Source organism: Oxyura jamaicensis, chromosome 10 (assembly GCF_011077185.1).
Source record: "Oxyura jamaicensis isolate SHBP4307 breed ruddy duck chromosome 10, BPBGC_Ojam_1.0, whole genome shotgun sequence".
In the NCBI taxonomy this organism is placed as follows: Eukaryota; Metazoa; Chordata; class Aves; order Anseriformes; family Anatidae; genus Oxyura; species Oxyura jamaicensis.
The window spans coordinates 14,607,848-14,627,744 of NC_048902.1; the positions used below are offsets into that span (position 1 = coordinate 14,607,848).

Below are 19,897 nucleotides of genomic sequence, written 5' to 3' on the forward strand. Positions count from 1 at the left end.
ACATATCTAGAGAGCCTTACTTTGGCTTTAGATGCCTGACAAACTACCTATTCAAGCAGAAAAAGTTCATATTCACAATTCTGTAACTATTTAGCATTGCAGAATACATGACATCTTTATTCATCCATTCATTACTGCATTAAAACAGAATCACAGTTTTCACTACAGCTGACTTCTTGTCACCAAAAACAAAGTGTTTGGCACAAAGCAAGAGAGAAACCAGCACCTCCGCAAATTAGGAGTAAATCTTCAACTCAAGGGAATATGCAGATAAAAAAATCACTATTCCAGACATAAGAATCAAGCAAAAATGTTTTGTTTTTCCCCTCCACAGTTTGCTATAATCTTTTCATTCAATTCCTATACACAATAAAATCTGTTCATTTTTAAATATAATCACAAGTAAGGAATAGAAATAGGAAAAGAGAAGATGAAAGAAAAAAAGCAGAAAAGATTCTGTAAATTGAATACTTTAAGGAAGTGTAATGCTCGTGGACTTTTCTGCATAAAATTGCAATTTGGATCAAGTTAAGTTCCTAAGTAGGCAGAAAGACAATCTGAGACAATATCCTCTGTTCAGATTCAATGGAAATGCCATCCAATAGGAGGCCTCTACTTCAGGACCTGAGGCTTTCTTAAAGTATTTGTTTCTTTTCTGAGACTTTCATCAACAGCAGCAATGCTGCTTCTTGTTGTATGATGCTTGCAACTTAGAAATGCAGTCATCATCATGGAATAGTTTGGGTTGAAATGGACCTTAAAGATCATCTAGTTGCAACCCCCTTGCCACAGGTAAGGACACCTACCACTAGAGGAATATTCCACTATTATAAAAGCATATTCATCCTTTCCCCAGAAACCACTGAGCATCCAGACAGAAATATTGGAAACTGGATTGATTTATGAATAGTTGGCAAACAGGTGTGACCTAAGGGCTCGGCAGCGTTGGCTATGCTGTGTGTACGTGTGTTGGAGAAGGTACAGAATGCAATGCCATTAAGAGAACAACAGATGTGCTTGCCAGGTTAGCACTTCAGCTGAATTGCTACAGGCAGTTCTTCTGACTGCTTGAAAGATCATTACTAATCAAAGCAGGTCATTCTGCCTCCCTACTTCAGCACTGTTAGATGAGAGCTTCCTTTAAAGAGTGCATTTTCCTTTTGGGTGGGCTAACTCCAATAAGGCATTGATCTCATTTGATCCCCGTTTCATTAGGAGATGTGTCATATCCAGCTTTAAAAAAGTTATTCAAGAGAATAGAGCACGAGTCTTTCATAATTAACATGCAACACTGTTTGCTGCCATGCAGGGAGCAGGCACAGTTATTATAACTTGAAGTCAATAATTCATAAACTATAATGCATTATTAATCAATTATCGAGGCCTGAATTACATTTAATGAGATTAAGCTGATTGGAGCACTAAGCTATTTGAATCATATTGATTTAATCAATGTGCTTAATTAAACTGTGTACATTTTCCACATGATCATTATTTCCCAGTATCCTGCACAAGTGGCCTTTGCAATTCACATCCTTTGCTGTTCTTTGTTCAGGAATTGTTCTCTGCTGCAAATTGCATTTAAAGGTAAAGGGGTTTGTTCCTTTTTGAGAAAAGATCAAAGCTGCAAAGCAACCATGTAACTAGCTAACACAAGCCAACCAAGAAATGTTAGAATATTTCTCCCAGCAACTATGTCTTTTTGACTCCTTATGCTTAAGAGGAGACCAAGTAAACACACCTCATTAGCCTCACTTTATCCCTCATTCTAGTTCTAGGAGCAGCTGGAGATTTGAAGGGCAGAAGCATCCTTCCATTCCTTATTCCAAAAATATTACTGTTTCCATCTTTAAAAACATACTCAGGCAGAAAATGTGTCCCAACTCTCATAAAAATTACATTTTGGTAAAGAAGGTGTCATTGCCTCTTTATAATAATACCCATAATGGTTTCCCCAGCCTTGCATAAAGAGGACATGTGATGACTAAAAAGCAACTCAAAGCGACAGCAGTTACAGATGTAAATCTATTTGCTAGTGTCATATTTTGTTTAATTTTCCTCACCACTGCTGCTAGTTAGCTAGGACATTCAGCTCTGTAACACTGCACAAACTGCTGTAAGGACGCTCATCAGGTGCATAGTGGAAATACTTGTAACACACTGCATAACCAGTATGATTAATGGGAGTCACGACACTACAGCCAGCCATGAAGAGAGCTTTCCAATTACTTCCTTTGCGATACCATAACCTGGGACTGCCCCATTCCACTCTGCAGAAGTGACAAGTCCCTGTATTCTCAAAGGGCGCAGCAATATAAGATGTTCATGCCTTTGAGAAGCAGTGATGATGGTGGTCATCAGCCAGGGGCATGCTGCTGTACAACAGTAGAACGATTGAAATCTTCAGTCCTTAAGGAATTCCTTTCTCACTGTTTCAGTTATCCCCTTGTATTAGGCACCACTCCAGTTGGTGCTACTACACACCACTTCAGTTATAGCTTCCCCTTCTCCTTCTCTAACTAAAGAAGGGTGCTAACCCACCCACACCATCTCAGTGCACAGCCAAGGAACCACCTCCTGAGGAACATGTACACAGCAGGCTCAGAACAGTAATGCAGTGTAAACAAGCCTTCTCTGACCACTCCTTTTGCATTTGGTGATTTCAGTTCAGCCACTCTTAACACTGACAATGTATTGGTGTGCCCTTTCTTTACAGATTAGAATTTCATCATCACCCATGCATGAGTGGCTAGATGTTTTACCTACACTTTGAAGAGTCAATCTGTCCATTTACTCTGCCATTCATAATAGCATCCTATGGCCTGTAAGGGCTTGTCAACTGGCAGATCATCTTCATTGACCTTCACAGCCTTATTGCCTCCTGCTTACTGCAGTAAAAGAACCAGTTTTCAGCTTTGCTTTCCCAATCATTTAATTTAGCTCAGAAGCTCAGGGTCGTGGATTATGGGAAATGCTGCTGTACCCACTTTATTTCTGATTTGCCTTCATATTTATACTGACTACTTCAGGTTATTAGTTCTCTTCCAGTCATAATTAAGCATCACTTGTCACCGAATGAATAGAAAGAGGTAAAGAATCATTCCATCATCACCATGGGAATCTTGTAGGCATAAAGTTAAGCCTTCATATTTAAAACTTGTTAATGCCTCAGTTGTACAATGCTATGCACACAGATCAGCTGTTCCAGCTACAGAAGATCTTTCATTAAAGCGTAGTTCTTTTCTAAAAGAGAGTCAATGTGCATTACCATGTTCATCACCTCCTGGAGACTACTGACTGAGTTCATTTAATCTGCCCAGAAAATATACATTTGTTCTACCTGCCAAGCTGGTAAACTCTGTTTTTGGTGTGAAAGATGAACTGGATTCTGACAGATTCTTGTACAAGATTCTAGTCACAAACCAGTCTTCACTATGACAAGCACACTATTTTATTTTATGCTAGGCCAAGCATACCTCATTGCTGAAAAATGGCACCTGCACAAAACACATAAGATTAGGCACTAGCTGAAAATTTGCATTTGTCTGTATCCATTAAAAAATGGAGCATGTAAGTCAAGAACAAGGAATAATAGAGGTCTTTCAGGAATAAGAGAAATCTTTCTGTTGAGCATAGGTTAACTGCAGTGGCAAACTCTGTCTGCCTGAGAGGTTTAGTAGAACACAGACACATAATGCACATTTGAACACATAAGACTGAATTAAGGGTTTATTAAGTACACACATGATGTTAACACTGTCTTCATGGGGCTATGTATGGTAAGCCCAAGAAAATCAGAGCTCTACAAGCTCCAATTAATTTCATTAAACAGTGACTCAACACCAATATTTGAAGCTTTGTCATTCTTGCCGCTTCTGCATTTAAGAACACTTCTGAAAGATGTTGAGAACTGCTCTCTTGGAAAGTCCCTCTCATCAGGCAATGTCTAAGGCTAGACCTGACACAGACGCAAGCAAAGTCACCGAAGAGTAAATGCCTACCCAGCCATTCTTTCCACTCCAACTTCTCTCATTTTCAAAGTTTCACACGTTGTGATTCAATATCCAATGCGGGCGTGGTGTACTAGCTCACCACCATCATGGGAGCTTGCAGAAAGCTGTTTTAGTTTTATTTTATGTTTTAAATAATTCTGAGAAGAGCTACAGTCTTCTGAAGAAAAGTTCTGTACATAATATGGAAGGCCAAATTTGCAGAGTGTAACTCTGTGAGAAGGAAAAAGAAAAAAGGAGGAGGAATATGGAAAACACAAATTAGAACAAACTGATTAAGTTTGAAGAGAAGTTGTTGTGCTGTTTGTATCTGAGATGATGTACGACAGCGATACAAAACAAAGGGAGTCAAAGAGTACCTGGCTCATTTCTTTCTCTCCTCATATCAGTTTCAGAATTGATAATTTAATAAAAATAATTCAGTACACCACCATCACATAAACAGGAGATAGAGAGGAATGAGAAAGGAGCCTACATGGATATCAAAGCCTCACATAAACTACGCATAATGAAGAAAAACAGCAGCCCATTTTTCTTCCCTTTAGTATGCGGTGAATGTGCAGCTCCTGTCAGTGTGCACGGCTTGTGCTTCCTATTAACAAGGTGCACATTAATAAATTTAACTCAGACAAATTTAACCATCCTAGGGCCACATTAATCAAAAGCCTGACAAGACCAATCTGAAAGAGTCGAGCGAGGAAAATAAAGCACAGCTGACACAGAAGATGCCATGCCCTCATCATCCCTGGGTCGCTCCCACTCTATCAGCACCTCCAATAGTGCAATAACTCCTCCTCACCGAGCTCCTATCAGGAGTATCACGGTCTTCTCCCAGCACTCCTCACCCAATGCCTCTTCATCAGTGATGTTTCCCACTCCTCATGCAGCTATACTAGAGAAGGATTTAGAGTATTAAAGGTACAATCACGAGAAATGGCTATGGAGCCCTGAAGAGCTTTGTATTTTACCTGCGCCACTGGTATTATTGAAAAGAACCTCTCAAGTTGCAGATTAACAAATGTACAAAGCAGAAATAACAAATTTGATAGGAGAATAAAACGGCTATAGCTCATGAGAACTATGAATTGTACAGAACTCTGGAAACAGAAGGAAAGAACAAGGGCTATCAATTTTTATTCATCACCCGTGTGCCAAGTTTCCCAATGCTGGAGCTCCACATCAGTTCTCAAGCTGAAATGCATATGCAGGGACACTAAAAAGCAGTGAGAGTTACTACTGGGAAAGTCTCCATCCTTTGATTCCCTTGTAGTTGTTGCTTTTGAGTTATGTTTTCAGCCTGGAAAATATTGACAAACAGGCCCCTCCACCAGCCAACCCAATTCATAGAGAGAAGGGCATGTCATACAAGATGAGGAAGCTAAGAAGCAACTGCTGATCAAAGCCGCAAAAAGCAGCACAAATTAAGCTAAATGTGTCCCCCAAAGCCATAATTATCTGAGCTGCTTATACAAAATAAGTATATATGTAATTATTCACATTTGCCTGGAGGCATCCCCACAGCATAAAACACATGGTGTGCTTGCTGTTCTTCCACTTGATAAAACAACAAATATTTTCATCACCTAAGAGTATTGGTGTTTACATTTATAGTTTTGGAAGCTTAAGAGAAAATGTGTTGCCTTTCCTTGACACTGTCTCTTCCCCAAACAATTTTTATTTCAGTTCAGGCAGCTGGGTTTGTACACATTCTGCTTTGATTGAGTTCAACTGGTTCATAGACAGATTTAGGAATACAATCTCATTTCCTTGCAAAGCTCCAGGAGAAGAGTTTACTGGCACATAATTTCATGGAATTTCAGTCAGAACTATGAGTTTCTACTGAATTCATGTAAGATCACAAACCAGGAGGTATTTCTCTCTTAAAAATAAAGAGGACTTGAGTCTCATAACTAGAATTTGAACCCAAATGTTGAGTATTACAACATCCTGAGGCATTCAAAATAAGTACCTGTCCAAAATGTTCACAAATCCTTCATTAATCTTTCAGTAAATCTGTACTGAATGAGTATCCAAGCCTACACTGCACTGGGATTGTGAAAACCTTGCCTTTACAGACAGGTTAGTGACTTTTGAAAGCCTGCCAGACTCTACTTCAACACTGCAAGATGCATTCTCGGGGGACAGAGTGCCCCAGAAAAAGGTAATGCTTCCTATCACATTTATTTCATGATACTCCCTAAAAGCAGTGTGACTTTGTGGGGTATGATTGTGCTGGTCAATATTGAGTTGTCATTTCCTCACGACCCTCATTTCAGTACGTCTGTACCTCTCTGCTGTCACAAATACAGGCTGTATGTCCTGCATACACAGGGGACAATCATTCTCCCCAGTGTACCACACCTGGTAAAATAAGGTTTCAGATCAAGGTCTCCAAGGACTGTAAGGTGATATATAGTCTAGCACATTATTACCATATACAGTTACAGTTCCCTCTGGTGGCTGGCACCAAAGGTGGAAACATCTTTAGCTATTCCTGCTTTACCTCCATTGGTACAGGCTGGTGATCTTCAGGAGTTTTTAACCTGATAACTATGCCTGCATATCTGCAGATGTTGGCATGTTGTTGGGTTGGTCAGAAAGCAAGACCATTGCTTTCTGTTTTGGAAAATTGATGTTTTGTTTTTGTTTGGTTGTTTTTTTTTTTTTTGTTTTTTTTTTTTTAATTATTTTTTAATTTTCCTATGTCAGAAAAGCAAGACTTTGCAGAAAGTCCTATCAAAACCAAACATGCTTAATCCAGTGGTCAGCACATTCCCGTATCATATGACTGACCTACTCCAAGTTCTTCCTTTGATAAATCCAACCATCACCTTATCTTTTACTTTGTACCCTCATTGGAAAAGCATATTTACTTGGGCAGAAAAAATTGTTCACTGCGTGTCTCTTTTGTATGGCTCCAATCCCTAATTCCAATTTACTTTCAGTTGCCCTATTGAGACTGTCTGCCACAAGGTTAAAAAATTCTGTCAACAGCTAATATCTAACCAGGTGACCATCTGCAGTATGCCAAAGACTTCTTTACATAACCACCCTCTCCCACCACAACTCCCACCCGCTGTTTTTCTGTTCTATAGCATAATTATCATGGAACAAAAGTGCTTAAGGGCAGGAATTTTCTCTTCCTGTTAGGCATGGACAGCACCCACCACAGCCAAACTCCCTAATCGAGTGCTGTATGCGATATTGTAATGTAAATACTACTAATAATAGCAGTGCTAATGATCCAGTTTTCTGACACTGCCTCCAGTTCCCACCACTAAGGCAGTTTATGTGCAAGCATACTATGAATGCCCATGTAGGCTGTAGTTGGCAATTTTTTGCATTTTGCTTTAAAATTTCAACCTAGGAAAGCATATTCATCCTCAGAAACATGCTAATTCTAATGTAAATGCTCCCTGAATGAAAACTTACCAACAATTATAAAGAGGTCTGAGCTCAGAATGATTACACTGTAATGTCAGCATAACTGCCGTCACTGTGCTCTAAACCTAAACCAGGGAAGACAGCAATAACTTCCCCCAAACTCTGTTATGTGAGCTTCCTTTTAGTTTATAAATTTGGAATGGACATTGTGCGGAGTCTGACTTACCACCACATATCCCTGAAAAGAGAATTCTGTGATAAGAAATATAGTTCTTATCACAGAATCTCTTTGGATATACCTAGCCTAATATCTCTGTGAGATGATACACATTTGCATAACAAGGTACGAGATTTAAGGCAATCTAAATTTCCACACTCCCTAGATGTTCTCCACCTGTGTTACAGATATGTGAAGAGCAGAAAAAAAATATGTTTTTGCATTGCTCCAGACTCAGGAAAAAAGTTTCCCCTCTACGTCAACCTACATATAGGTAGTCTGACATTTAGACATGAAAGACAAAACTAATCCAATGTGATGCTAACCAGAATCTTCTTGTCACATGCTGTTGGTTACAGAAACCTATATAGCTTAACACTGTTAATCAAGGCCACTGGAGGTCTAAATCTTTGACTTTCACAATGAAAAATAACTGTCTCTAGATATAACATGTCAGCTATTATAGTTACCACATCATCAGTTAAGACTGACAAAATGCAAGAAGCCATATGTCCAGATGGAGCTACCAGGAATGTTGGATCTGGAATTTGACCAGGATCCTTCAGTTACTGCATACATCTGGGAAAGAATGATCTTTTATTTTTTCTTTGGCAAGTTTGAAACTTTAAAATAAATAAATCATTTCAATTTGGAATGGCAACAACAACAAAAACATTCTTTCAGATTTCTTTTTGAATTGCTTACTCGAGAAGTTTCTTGACATCTGAGATATTTGATACTGAACTTTCTGTTTCAGATTATTAAAGAATTAAAATGAAGTAAAGAATGATTTTAGGTATCCTCCCTCCTCTGTATAAATCTGTCATTTAAAAGAAGTGTTGTAATTTGTTATTCTTGATATTTATATTTCTTTTTTTTCAAAATGAGAAAAGCAAGAAAATCATCATATTCACAAAACAGGCTGTCACTGCCAGTCCTTACATGACCACACGTCACCAGCATCTTTTTAAATGCTTCACTTGGCTACTTACAGAACTGTTCCAAGTCATCGCTTCTTTTAGATTCTGGCATGGCAGTGATTGTGAGCAATGGGCATGGATTTCCTCCTAGTGTCTGGCACAGCGTCTGCTTCCTCCAGTAGACCTTCTTGGGGTTCCTATTTTGTTCCAGAATGTCAAGATGGGCCTGAGAAAGAAGCAAGGAAACAGATTTATGAGTTCTTGGTCTATAAAAACTGATTTTATTCCACTGTCTCTATGTGATTATTGATACTAATTTCATTTCTTGCTAACTTACCAGCTTCTCTCTTATGCCAGTAAATAGTAACTCCTTTTACATACCTTCAGTAAGCATAAGCCATTCAGAACACAGCCCATTTCACTGAAGCTGCACAGGACTATTACTCAAGTATCATTTTACCTGAACTGTTCCTAGGTGCTTTTTTTTATTAGCAAAAAGGGGTTTCTATGTGTACATGAAGTCCATAAAAGAACTGCATACTCCTTATATTTTCATAGAGATCATGTAACATGAGAAAAATAGTCTTTTTTCAGTATTTATAGAACTGACTGGTTAGCTGTCAAGCATATGTCAGTGAGACTCAGGAACAAGTCCAGACCAGAGGCAGTCAAAAAGTTTACATCAAAACAGTTTTGTACAGCCACTAGCAGGAAAAGTAAGGAAGAGTAAGAACATCTTTCCAAAAAGTTACTTAAAAAGGAGTCATCATCCCCCACCCCCCAAAGTTTATGGTTGTCAGTTTTAAATAATTCTTACAAAAAAAAAAAAAAAAAACAAAAAAAAAAAAAAAACAAAAAAAAACAGCTTCTTGAGAAATTTGAGAAAAAGAATTGGCAGCCTAAAAATTATCTTTTTGGAACTAGTTCTAATCGCCTCATTAGACACATAGCCACCCACCACCCACACACCAGATGATGTGCAGTTCTCAGTGGCACTCTCTCCCTGTTAAAGTTGCAGTTGCAAGTGGCAATGATACCGTAAGCAATCTCATTGCAGAGTGTCGCTAACTGTTGTGGAGCACCGGTTGCCTCTAGACTGGAAGAAACAGGTATAATGAAGTATGCACACTCATCCTAATATAATCTTAACTAAAACACATGAGTTCACAGAACAGCCTTTATGTGCTAACATTTGTGTTTTAAAGACGGGTAAGTTTCAGCCAATGTTTAAGGAACAAACTATTTCTATTCCTAAAACCTTGAAACTTTACCATCTTGCAGACTGCTTTTCCTAGTGTTTTGAATGAAAACACAGAACTGAAATTTACAGTCATCTGTGTCATAAAATAATTAACATACTGCTCTATAAAGTAAATTCAATTATTAGACCCATTTAAAGGTCTCACATAGATAAAGAGAACTCAATATCATCATTTACTTATGCTTCTGGTACCCACTGAAACTTAATTGGGTATAGCTGCCATAGAGTTTTCAGCTAGATATCTAAACAATTAACACTACGATGAAAAAATAGATAAATTACTGTTCATAAAATAAATATAATTACTAATGGACAAAAAGTAATGAACTGCAGAGTGCATCCAGTTCAAATAGGATTCTGCAATATGTATTTCCAGTAAACATGCCTGTAACAATTAAATACATATGATATTTAAAAACATTTCCAAATTACTAACTTTATATCCAAGTTTATCTTCTTTCCCAAGGCATTATGTGTTTAATTGGGCCCTTGGGTTCCTAATCACTTTTAATTTATTACTGATATGTAAAACCAACATATTCACCAGTGGACATATGCTTTAAAATAAGATCTACTGGTGCACAAACCTGATTTAGCTTATTCACTGTGGAAATTAAAGTAACATGGAAATGTGCAAATTGCATCACTCAAGACATTTTAAATTAGTCCAAGCAAATAAGCCATTTAGAATTATTAGAGGAAACAATTTTGCTTTAGATAAAGAGCTGGACAGAGCAATCTATCAATATTTTCCACTTATAATTCCCATTTACAAAATTTTATGGTCCTTACCGAGTTTGAGTTCATTTAAACTTTTCCTGGGGCAAAAATTTCCTTAAACTTCAATAAGCATTTTATTTGAAGAGGCAGTGAAATACTTCAAGACTTGGTCCTGCAAGTCTAGGAATAGCATCTTTTTCATCTCTATTCAATTCATTCCAGAGTAGGTGAGATATTCAGGGATTCCCAGAGCATACAAATTCTCCAAGTCTCCCTCGCTTTTGTGCCAGCAGAAGGTAGAAATCAATAACAGTGAAATAGTGATGAGGCTCTGCATCTCCATAATAAAGTATGGTGGTGAATAAGTCTACCCAATTCTTCAGTACTGCAATTGTAATTGTAGTACCCTGCAGACTGCAGTACATGTGTGTCTTTAAGGCTATAGGTCAAAACCAACTACTAGGGCACGCTCTCTTCCTCATTGATTCAGAGGAATAGCTGGTGCCCGTAAGCCTGATGAGAAGTGAGCTGGCGGGCATAGCTTGGACTGTGAAGGCCTGATTGGCCTTCTCCCAGCTATTGAAAGCAGTTTCTTTGAACATCCATAATGGGATGTAAAGCAGTTGACAAGAGACTGTTTTTTGAGTGGGAATTAATCTAATCCAAGCTATGCCGGCAGCATACAAAGCTGCATGGCTACTAAGTGAGAGAGGACAGTCCCCTTTGAAAGCCTGTGTATGCTTTCATATCTGATAATGCCAAACTGGTGTCATTGTAAAAATTAGAATAAGCCCATATTTCACCAACCCACACTGTCATTAAATGTCCAGAACTAAAAACAATAGTTTTTTTTTTTTTTTTTTTTTTTTTTTCTCTGCAGGTGGAACTGATCTCCAGGAACCTTATGCCTTCATTTTCTGCAATATCTTTCTCAGTTTAACAGTGAGAAAGTCACAGAGCAACTCCCAAAACCATTAATTTCCCCTCTTTTATTCTACCTTCCTTTTAGACCTTGGGTTCTCTGAGATCAATCTGAGAAAATGCATTTGATGCATTTCCCAGAACATTCTTCTACCATCCACCCCCAGCCAGAAAAGGCTTGAGAAAAGAAATTCTTCCCCAGGAAGTAAGCTCAGTAAAACTAAATAATACAATTTATGCCTTGGATTCACATTCTTTTTGTTTTCAAATTGACAGCACTGGTTTGGGTTGTCACAAACGCCTCCTGACACTCCAACTGGCACAGATGAAACAGCTGACAAAGAACATTTGAAGAAGGCCCAGCATTGTGCTATTGCTCTACTTGCAGGTGCAGCTCTGAAAGCTGAGCAGGAGCTAGCAGAAGCAGGAGTGGGCATCCTTCACTTCTTACTTGCCATTAGCTATAGATCTCTGCTTCTCTCAGGAGGATACTGCAAGTTGAAGCAAATGGAGACATCTTTGGCTTGCATCTTACGACATCTTATGACTGTTGTTTGCACTCCAGCTTTATCCCATGCAGAAATTATTTTCTCCTACAACATTCTGGGCTCCAGAACTGACAGAGGCTACAGTTGCAAGTAAGGCATTGAGAGCATCATGATACTTAAATAGCTGCTTGTGAAAACAGACCTCTATGTTATCACAAAGACTTCTCATGTTCAAGCAGCTCCAATCTGTCAGGCCTATTAGCTTATCTAGACAGACATATCAGCATTACCATCATTGTGGAGTAGGTGTAGGGGTAATGGTAGGCCAGGTAGCAGACATCATCTTTGTGAGGGAACTTGATGCTGAAGGTGAGTGTGTAGTAATATTTTCCTCTCATGCCTCCTCCTGCAGCTGCACTGCAGCGGTAGTGGTTTCTGGAGGAAAAGAAAGGGGAAAGTGAACAGTTATCACTTCCAGATGCACATTTGGAGTAGCCGTGAAAGAACTAAGCATTCAGAAAACTGTCCACCCTGAATGAGCTTTCACCTCATACTGAAGATGGGCTCTAAACTCATCCCATTGTTGGACGAAGTCTGGGAAGGCCACATGTAAATACAGCAAATCCAATCCCAGCAATGAACAGGTACAAAATATAACAGTGCTAAACAACATCCTGTAACATAGCAATGCACCAGCAGGCTGTATGAATAGTATGAAGGTTAGAGAAACTGTGGTCCTACTAGACATAGAAATACAAGATGCACCATGATTTTAAGTACCACTGTGCAAATCCAGATCCAAGGCTCTCCTGGGATTCACTCAGTCCACAAAGGCCAGCAGGCAGGTAAGTGACAAAATGGCATGTAGCAGTACTGGCACAGCCAGTCCCAGCTAGTCATGCTGCTCCTGGATGGGAGCTCTCCCATGGAAACATAGCAGTCTGTCTCATTTTGTGAAGGTGAAAATAAGAAGCTAACTAATGCTAGTTCATACAGTGCAGTCCAGACACTTAAATTAATGCATTCAGCTAACACTGCTGTATTGCTTTCAACATCCAGGTTATCTTGCTCTGAGCTGTATGTAACTATTCACATCCCTGAACAATACCAAATGACAATATTCCGTGAAAGTCTGGAGATTTAGAAAATACAAATATCCTAGTAGAATGTGAAACCAGTCATTCATTTCCACCATGAGACAGCAAGGGACATGCCACACAAAACACAGGATACACATAAAAGTCTTTAAAATGTCATCAAAGCCTCTGTCTTGACTAGGAAGAGCAGGAGATTGGATTTGTATGGACACTGCACACAGAGAAGTGAGCTCACACAGACTTGCAAATTAAGAACTAACAAAAAAATCCTCTTTTGGATCTCTCCTTTTCAAATACTTTAGTGTCTCCCTGTCAGAGAACAGTGATGGCCAGTTTCTCCCTAAGAGACAGCGAGCTGATCTTTGCATCAAAGCCAGCAGGGCAAGGGCCTCACCAGCCAGGGTCCCCTCATGGTATCTGGGCAGGGCATACCCAGAGATGGCAGATAGGCTCAGCTACTAGTCCAGATCATCAGACAAGGTTGGGGTGATGAGGCAGGTCTGATGTCGAGGCAGGAGACCAGTCCACAGGTCAGGGTCCAGATCACTACAGTTCTTACCAAAGCATAGTTGTAGCAGCGACTGGGTTACGAGTCTCTCTACAACAGAGCTCAAGCAGGAACTGAGCAGCCAGCACAGAGCTTAGATGGAGCTCCTGGGCTCATGGGTAAAGGGTTTGGGCAGTAGAGGCCACACGTGAGCCTGGTCAGGGCCACCAAGTGCCTACACTCAGGCACTTGACACTCCCTTCATTAAAACTACATAATTTTAAAGGGAGCTTGCCAATCCATTCCCAATCTACTCTTGCAGGAGATTTATTCTGATAAAGAGATGACTTTAGGCTGAGTAAGAAAGTTTTATTTAAGCAGAGATGAAGAGACAATTCATGCACTTTAGGGAGAAGCTTCACAGCAAATTGCATCCATAAGTACATTTCAAACAATATTTTTCCCACATTGCACCAATTATGTGGTTGTGGAACCTTCTGATTCTGAAGGACTGTGAGGTTTCTTTGACAAATGTTATCATCAACGTTGCATTAAAATGCAAAATAGAGGCGGCAACCAAAAGATGCAATTTCAGCTCCTGGAATTTACAATACTAGTTTATTTTGCTGCTGTTCATTCTTATTCAAACGGGTGGAGAGAAAAAGATAATTATTCCTGTCAAATTCTCCAAAATAATCATCTCTTCTTCATAAGGAAGACACAATACAATGCTGCTGTTTTTTCACCTGAATTTAACATTAGGAACACGTGGGGGTGAATGACATTGAGTGGATCAATAGACAGTACAGGAACACTGAGTCACAGTGGCAAACTGAAAAGCCTACGATTTTATCCTCCTAACCCACGATTTGAACCCTTCACCCCAGTATTTATCTTGCATATAAACTACCTTGCTATTGGACGAGTCAGGTAAAAAATGCAATGAATCCAACATATATATGTGATAAATGATTAAGTCCCAAATAGGATTTTTGTGATTTATTAAGCGAATAGAGACAAGCAAACAGCACTGGGTGCACCGGGAGTCTCTGCTCTACCAGGACGCACACCTGTTACATCAGGTGTCTGATTTTTATGCTCCTAGACTAATACATATTCATCACTATTCCTAGAAAAGGCGGGGTTATTATAGTTAGTTCTTGGAATCCAAACCCTCTCTGGACGCATGCGTAGCAGTCTCTGGTGGTCTTTCTGGGGGTCTCTTGTGCTGAAGGCTCGTAGTCTTCCTCCCAGGCTTTGTCCTTCGGTCGTCCTTCAACTCCCCCTTTCTCCTTATTTGGTGGATCTCTTTGCTGGTTATCAGAGGCTTGCGCAGCGTCCCATGCAAAAGTCTGCAGTTTCCTAAAAAAAACTCCTTGGTCCTCTTATCTCCCAGACTCGAGTCTCAATGTTCGCCCTTCAAACCCTCTATTTACACAAATTGCTGGATCGTTCCTTTGCATGACACAAGAACTATGTACACTAATCACTCTGTTTTTCTTAAATAGGAGCTTATATTTCATCATGCGGCCCTAGCATTGTTCCATACTGACACGAATCAAAAAAACACATTTCACAATCCCCCATTTCTTTTTTTTTCATGGTATTGATTCGTGTTTATTATTATTATTATTCAATCGAGTCAATACTTGCCAAATCGGTACCAATTTTGGATCCTCTTTTGTTTTTATTATCATCAGGGAATGGGTTTTCCCTTACCCTGGTTCTGAGTCAACAGGTACCACAGATATTTGCATTCCTTGTATAACCGAGTTAGGTTATACAAGGAATTAGTCAGGTAAAACAGGGTATTAAATATGGAATTATTGAATTATTAAACAACCCTCCACATATTCCCAATACAACTATCCTGATTCTAGTAAGCCAACCACTAGCCATAAAGTCCCTCCATAATTCTCTTAAATTGATTTCATTCCAAATTTGAACTGGGACATGCGCAATTTTCTTCATTCCTTTTTACAAGTTCATTCACAGCTTTTCCTTCATCATCAATATCTAAACAGCAGTTACTTAAGGTTAAATTTTCCACAGACTCCTCCTTCTTGTACTAGCAAATAATCTAAAGCTAAGCAATTTTGATACAAAGCAGTTCCCATCTTGGTATTTTGTTTTGCAATTAATCCGAGTGCATCTCCAGTTTTATTCACAACTATTTCTACTACAGCTTGCAAACTAATTATTCTATTAAGCATATCTATTGGGGTCCTATAGCCCCAGGATCCGTACTCCAACAAGCACAACCCCAATTTGAGGGTCCGCAGTAATGATAACTCCGGTCCCATGGATAATCTCTTATCCAATCAGTGTAACATGTAGAAGTCACTGTTTCACCCTTTCTAGGACAAATGTACTTGGGCTGGTTACTATAAACATCTAGCTAGATATCATATTTCAGTGGATCTAGGTTTTGAAGCGTGGTTTTAATGGTGGTGGTGGTGGTGGTTTGTTTTTATGGTCTGGACAACACTATTTGATTTAGTGCCTTTGCCCCAAAAGGTACCTCTGACTTTGATACTAACCTGGCAGTCCATGCTCCTTACTCTTGACAGATCTCAGATCTCACAATCCTGAGCGTACAGATGCATAGCTCTCAAACAAAGCTGCTTAGCATCGCATTTCATTCTTGTTTTGTGCACCTCTGCAGTTCCAGAAAATCACCCACCCAGAACAGATTTTCTAGATTTTTTTAATCACTTCTTGACACCTACTTCAATCTACAGCAAACTGTCTGGTAGTAACAGGAAGGTTACAAGTGGTTTTGTAAGGCTTCAACATTCTTTACTCATACATTAAAAAGAAAAAATACTTGTGTGTAAGCAATATAAATGATCATGTATTCATCCTGCATATAATCTGGTCTCCTCACAATCCATCATAAAATGCAGTAGGCTCTGAATCTTTTTAAAGGAAACTTTAAATACAGCATTTTTATTCCTTGCCTCTCTCTCTCCTTCCACTGCTTACACCCCAAGACGGCTCTGTTGCCTCCTTGTTACTCCACCAGACCAATACTTTTACTTCAGTGCCCCTTTTTCAACACTACCATAGCAGCAGGAGACCCATATTAGCAAACCAGAAAGAGGCTATTACTCTGGGCTTTGCTGGTGTTGCAGCCCACCTAGCATTGTAACACTGTCATGAGATTTATCTCAGTAGGTGAGCATCAGTGCTATCCTCCACCCACATGTCCTGACTTATCCCTGTCTACTTTTAGGGGAGCTGAGATTGCCTTTTGCTGTGCATTTCTAGAGCACCCTGCTGGATGAGGAACTAATCCTGACCATGACTCTTGAGTATCACTGACAGATGATACAATTTTCCTAATGAACTGAAACACCATTTAGCAGGATCTTATTTTCTGACTGGAAAGTGTAAATGTATTTTCACTTTTCTTCTGTCTGGTCCTGAGGGAAGGAAACAAAAAAAGACCACAGCAACACTAGGTCCTCAATACCTTATTTGTTGTCTCTTCCCAAAAATGTTCCCAAAGTCTCACATGCTTTCCAGAAGCTAATACACTTGTTATTAGAAAGGAAATAAGAGAACAAAGGGTTTTTCTTTTTTCCCTCTAAAAAAAAAAAAAAAAAAAAAAAATCAGCATGCAAGCTGTATCTACTGTGCCTTTCAGTCACATCATAATCATTAAATCATTTTGCTTGCTGCTCTCCTTAAGAAATAATGTACAGGTAGTATATTTCTAATACAGCTGTGATGGAAAATTAATTAATAATAATACTTATCATTTACTCCATACAGTAATTTTTTGAGCTTAAAAGACTTTTGCAAGCATTATCTAATTAAAATTTGCCTCCCATTTATCTGTTTCAGTTCTCTGGGTAGCAGATAAGTGACTCTAATTATCCGTCTTTAATAGATGGGGAAACTGAGACACGTACAGGTGAAGCTACTTGGCCAAGATAGAGGCAGGTTAGTAAAGGAGATGGATTGTAACTCAGGAATTTAAAAGCACCAAATGATACAAGAACAACATGTCTTGCTCATCTTGTCCCTTCACTTCCTGTCTGCAATATTTAGAATAGTAAAAAGCACTGGTAAACAATGGAAAACAGCATTGTATCAACGTAGATTAAAAGGGCAGAAGAAAATATCTATATCCCAGATTACCAGACCATCTGAAAGAGACTGATTTGAAAAATAACTGTTCATCGCTTTGCCACTGATGTATTCCCTTTGTCCAAAATCCAAGTACCATCAGGAATCCGATGTTCTCATTTTACAACACGACCTGATCTTCTTACATCCAAGTGTGGTAAATGCAGTATGCTTCAGTAACACCTTGGTTTACACCATAAGATAATAGTAGTTTAAGAATTTATGGGTCATACATAAATTCAGCTGTTATCTGGGGCCTGACACATTGAAAACTGGAAAAGCACAAATTCCCTTTCAAGGGCTAATTCATGTTAAGTCATCTTTATTTTCTAAATTATAGGCAAAATCCCATTCAAAGCAGAATATTCCCATAACTACCTTGTTATTAAGGCCTACACTCACACTGTCATTGTCAGGCACTACCAGTGTCTCAGCACTCTTGTAGGTATCATTAGAACTGAGATGTGATCTGCTAATTATGATTTCTTATGTGATCACAAAGATGCTGAAGAGAAAAAAAAAGACCTACTTCTGACACCACTGTGATCACCAAATAGCAAAGTTTTTTGTGGTGATGTGCGAAGAAAACACTCCATATACCTCATTACTATCTGTGAACTGACCATTGTCTGGAAAAGCTGGAGGTTAGATAATACGCCTAGGATGAGCCATGAAACCAAAAGGCACAAGGACATTGTCTCCAATTCAGCATGCTGCCATTGTTCCTTAAATAATTTACTGGAAAGGAATATTATTCAGTACATAAAAGCTGCCAAGACAGCAAGTGAATTAGATGATCTTATAGTAACTGCAACTCTGTTTATCATGGGTGTATCCTGTCACTTCATGGAGAGGCAATAAAGTAGAGCAGAAGTGTCACTCGGCTTCCTTTTGACAAGAGCACTGCTAATATTCTCTGTAACATAAAAACTCTCTCATGAGACATATGAGAAAGGTACGCAGTGACAGAGCAGTGCCACAGCATTCGTCTTTATGAGTGAACTATCCCATCTTCAGTGAAGATGAATGTCAGCAGAGATCAGCCAACGTGCATCACCCAGACGTCTTGTGAATGTGCCTTTCCTCCCACTGTCCTTCAGCTCAGAGACTGCTCTCAATCAGAGTTGTGCAGCAAAAGCAGCTAAGGGCATTCCAAATTCACGAATAACCCCTGGTAAAAGTAATTAGATGAGGTTCCCTTCAAAATCTGCCAGGCCCTCCCCCAAGATACATGTGACTAAGGTCAATAGAAATGAAGTGAGCTGCTTTCACAAAAACACAAGCAGCGTGGTATCACTACAGCAATCCCATCTCCTATTCTGAAAACCATAATCTGAGCAACCACATACATACTTTCTTCATATTCCCTGCCACACTTCTCGAGTGGGAACCTCTTTGATAATCACTAAAATAAAATTATTAGAATTTCAGCAGAAGTGAGGGTGCATGTGTATGGATATGTATGCTTGTGCACACAAGAATACAAGTAAACCTGGAATAAACAGTAGATGGGACAATGAGCAGTTTCCCAAATGAACATGTTGACATATAATCCAATGTAGAGTTAGAAAACACCAAATCAATACAACTCCATTCTCTCTTATATTCTGAACAAGAATCTGATTACTTGCTTAATTGTACAATCATGGCTTAATCTTGGAAGTCAGCTGCTGTTTAATCACTACACAATAACTGTCTTGTTAATGACATGAGAAACCATTGCTATGATAATCAGCATGTAAAGTTCGTCCAACCCGCACCTGGTGATGCTGCCCATTCCGTTGTGCGTCCAAAAGCCAATATTCGAAGCCAGAGGTTACAGGCATGCAAAGGGAAGTCGCTGCACTACAGTACACTAGTTCTTGAGAGAACAGCTCCAGAGGTCAAAAAGGTCAGGTGTATAAGGTTAGTAAGGAGTATTTGGAATAAAATGAAATTGCAACTCATTGTTGCCAACAACTTGCCAGGTTGAAAGAGGATCATCTCATCCTTAAACACACATCTTGTCCCCAAAAAGAAAAGAGATTACAACAGAGATATTTTTTTCCCTCTTCCCCATCTTCAGCAACACAAATTGAGGCTCTGCTACCTCTGTAAGGCAGCCCGCTGTCATTGTAGGGGCTCATTGTCTCATCAAATCCATTTGTGAACATAGCCATCTCTAACATTTACAGCAGAAATTTTAGCTACAACAAAAATACTTCTTATAAGGAGAAAGCCCATTATTTCACTTCAGTTTATAAAATCAGCCTCATCAC

The 19,897-nt window shown here is 39.2% G+C and overlaps 1 protein-coding gene across 6 annotated transcripts in view; it reads right to left on the reverse strand.

The window, feature by feature from the left end:
• The window catches only part of AGBL1 (ATP/GTP binding protein like 1), a 286,972-nt gene that overhangs the window by 195,916 nt on the left and 71,159 nt on the right, over positions 1 to 19,897 (reverse strand). For all 6 annotated transcript variants that reach the window (XR_004753622.1, XM_035336082.1, XM_035336078.1 and 3 more), the window contains 2 exons: positions 12,212 to 12,356; positions 8,604 to 8,757 (listed from right to left, as the gene is read on the reverse strand). Coding sequence is in view for 5 of the 6 variants with exons in the window: in XM_035336082.1 (XP_035191973.1) it covers positions 8,604 to 8,757; positions 12,212 to 12,356 (299 nt within the window). In the remaining variant the exon portion in view is untranslated. The remainder of the gene's footprint in view (positions 1 to 8,603; positions 8,758 to 12,211; positions 12,357 to 19,897) is intronic.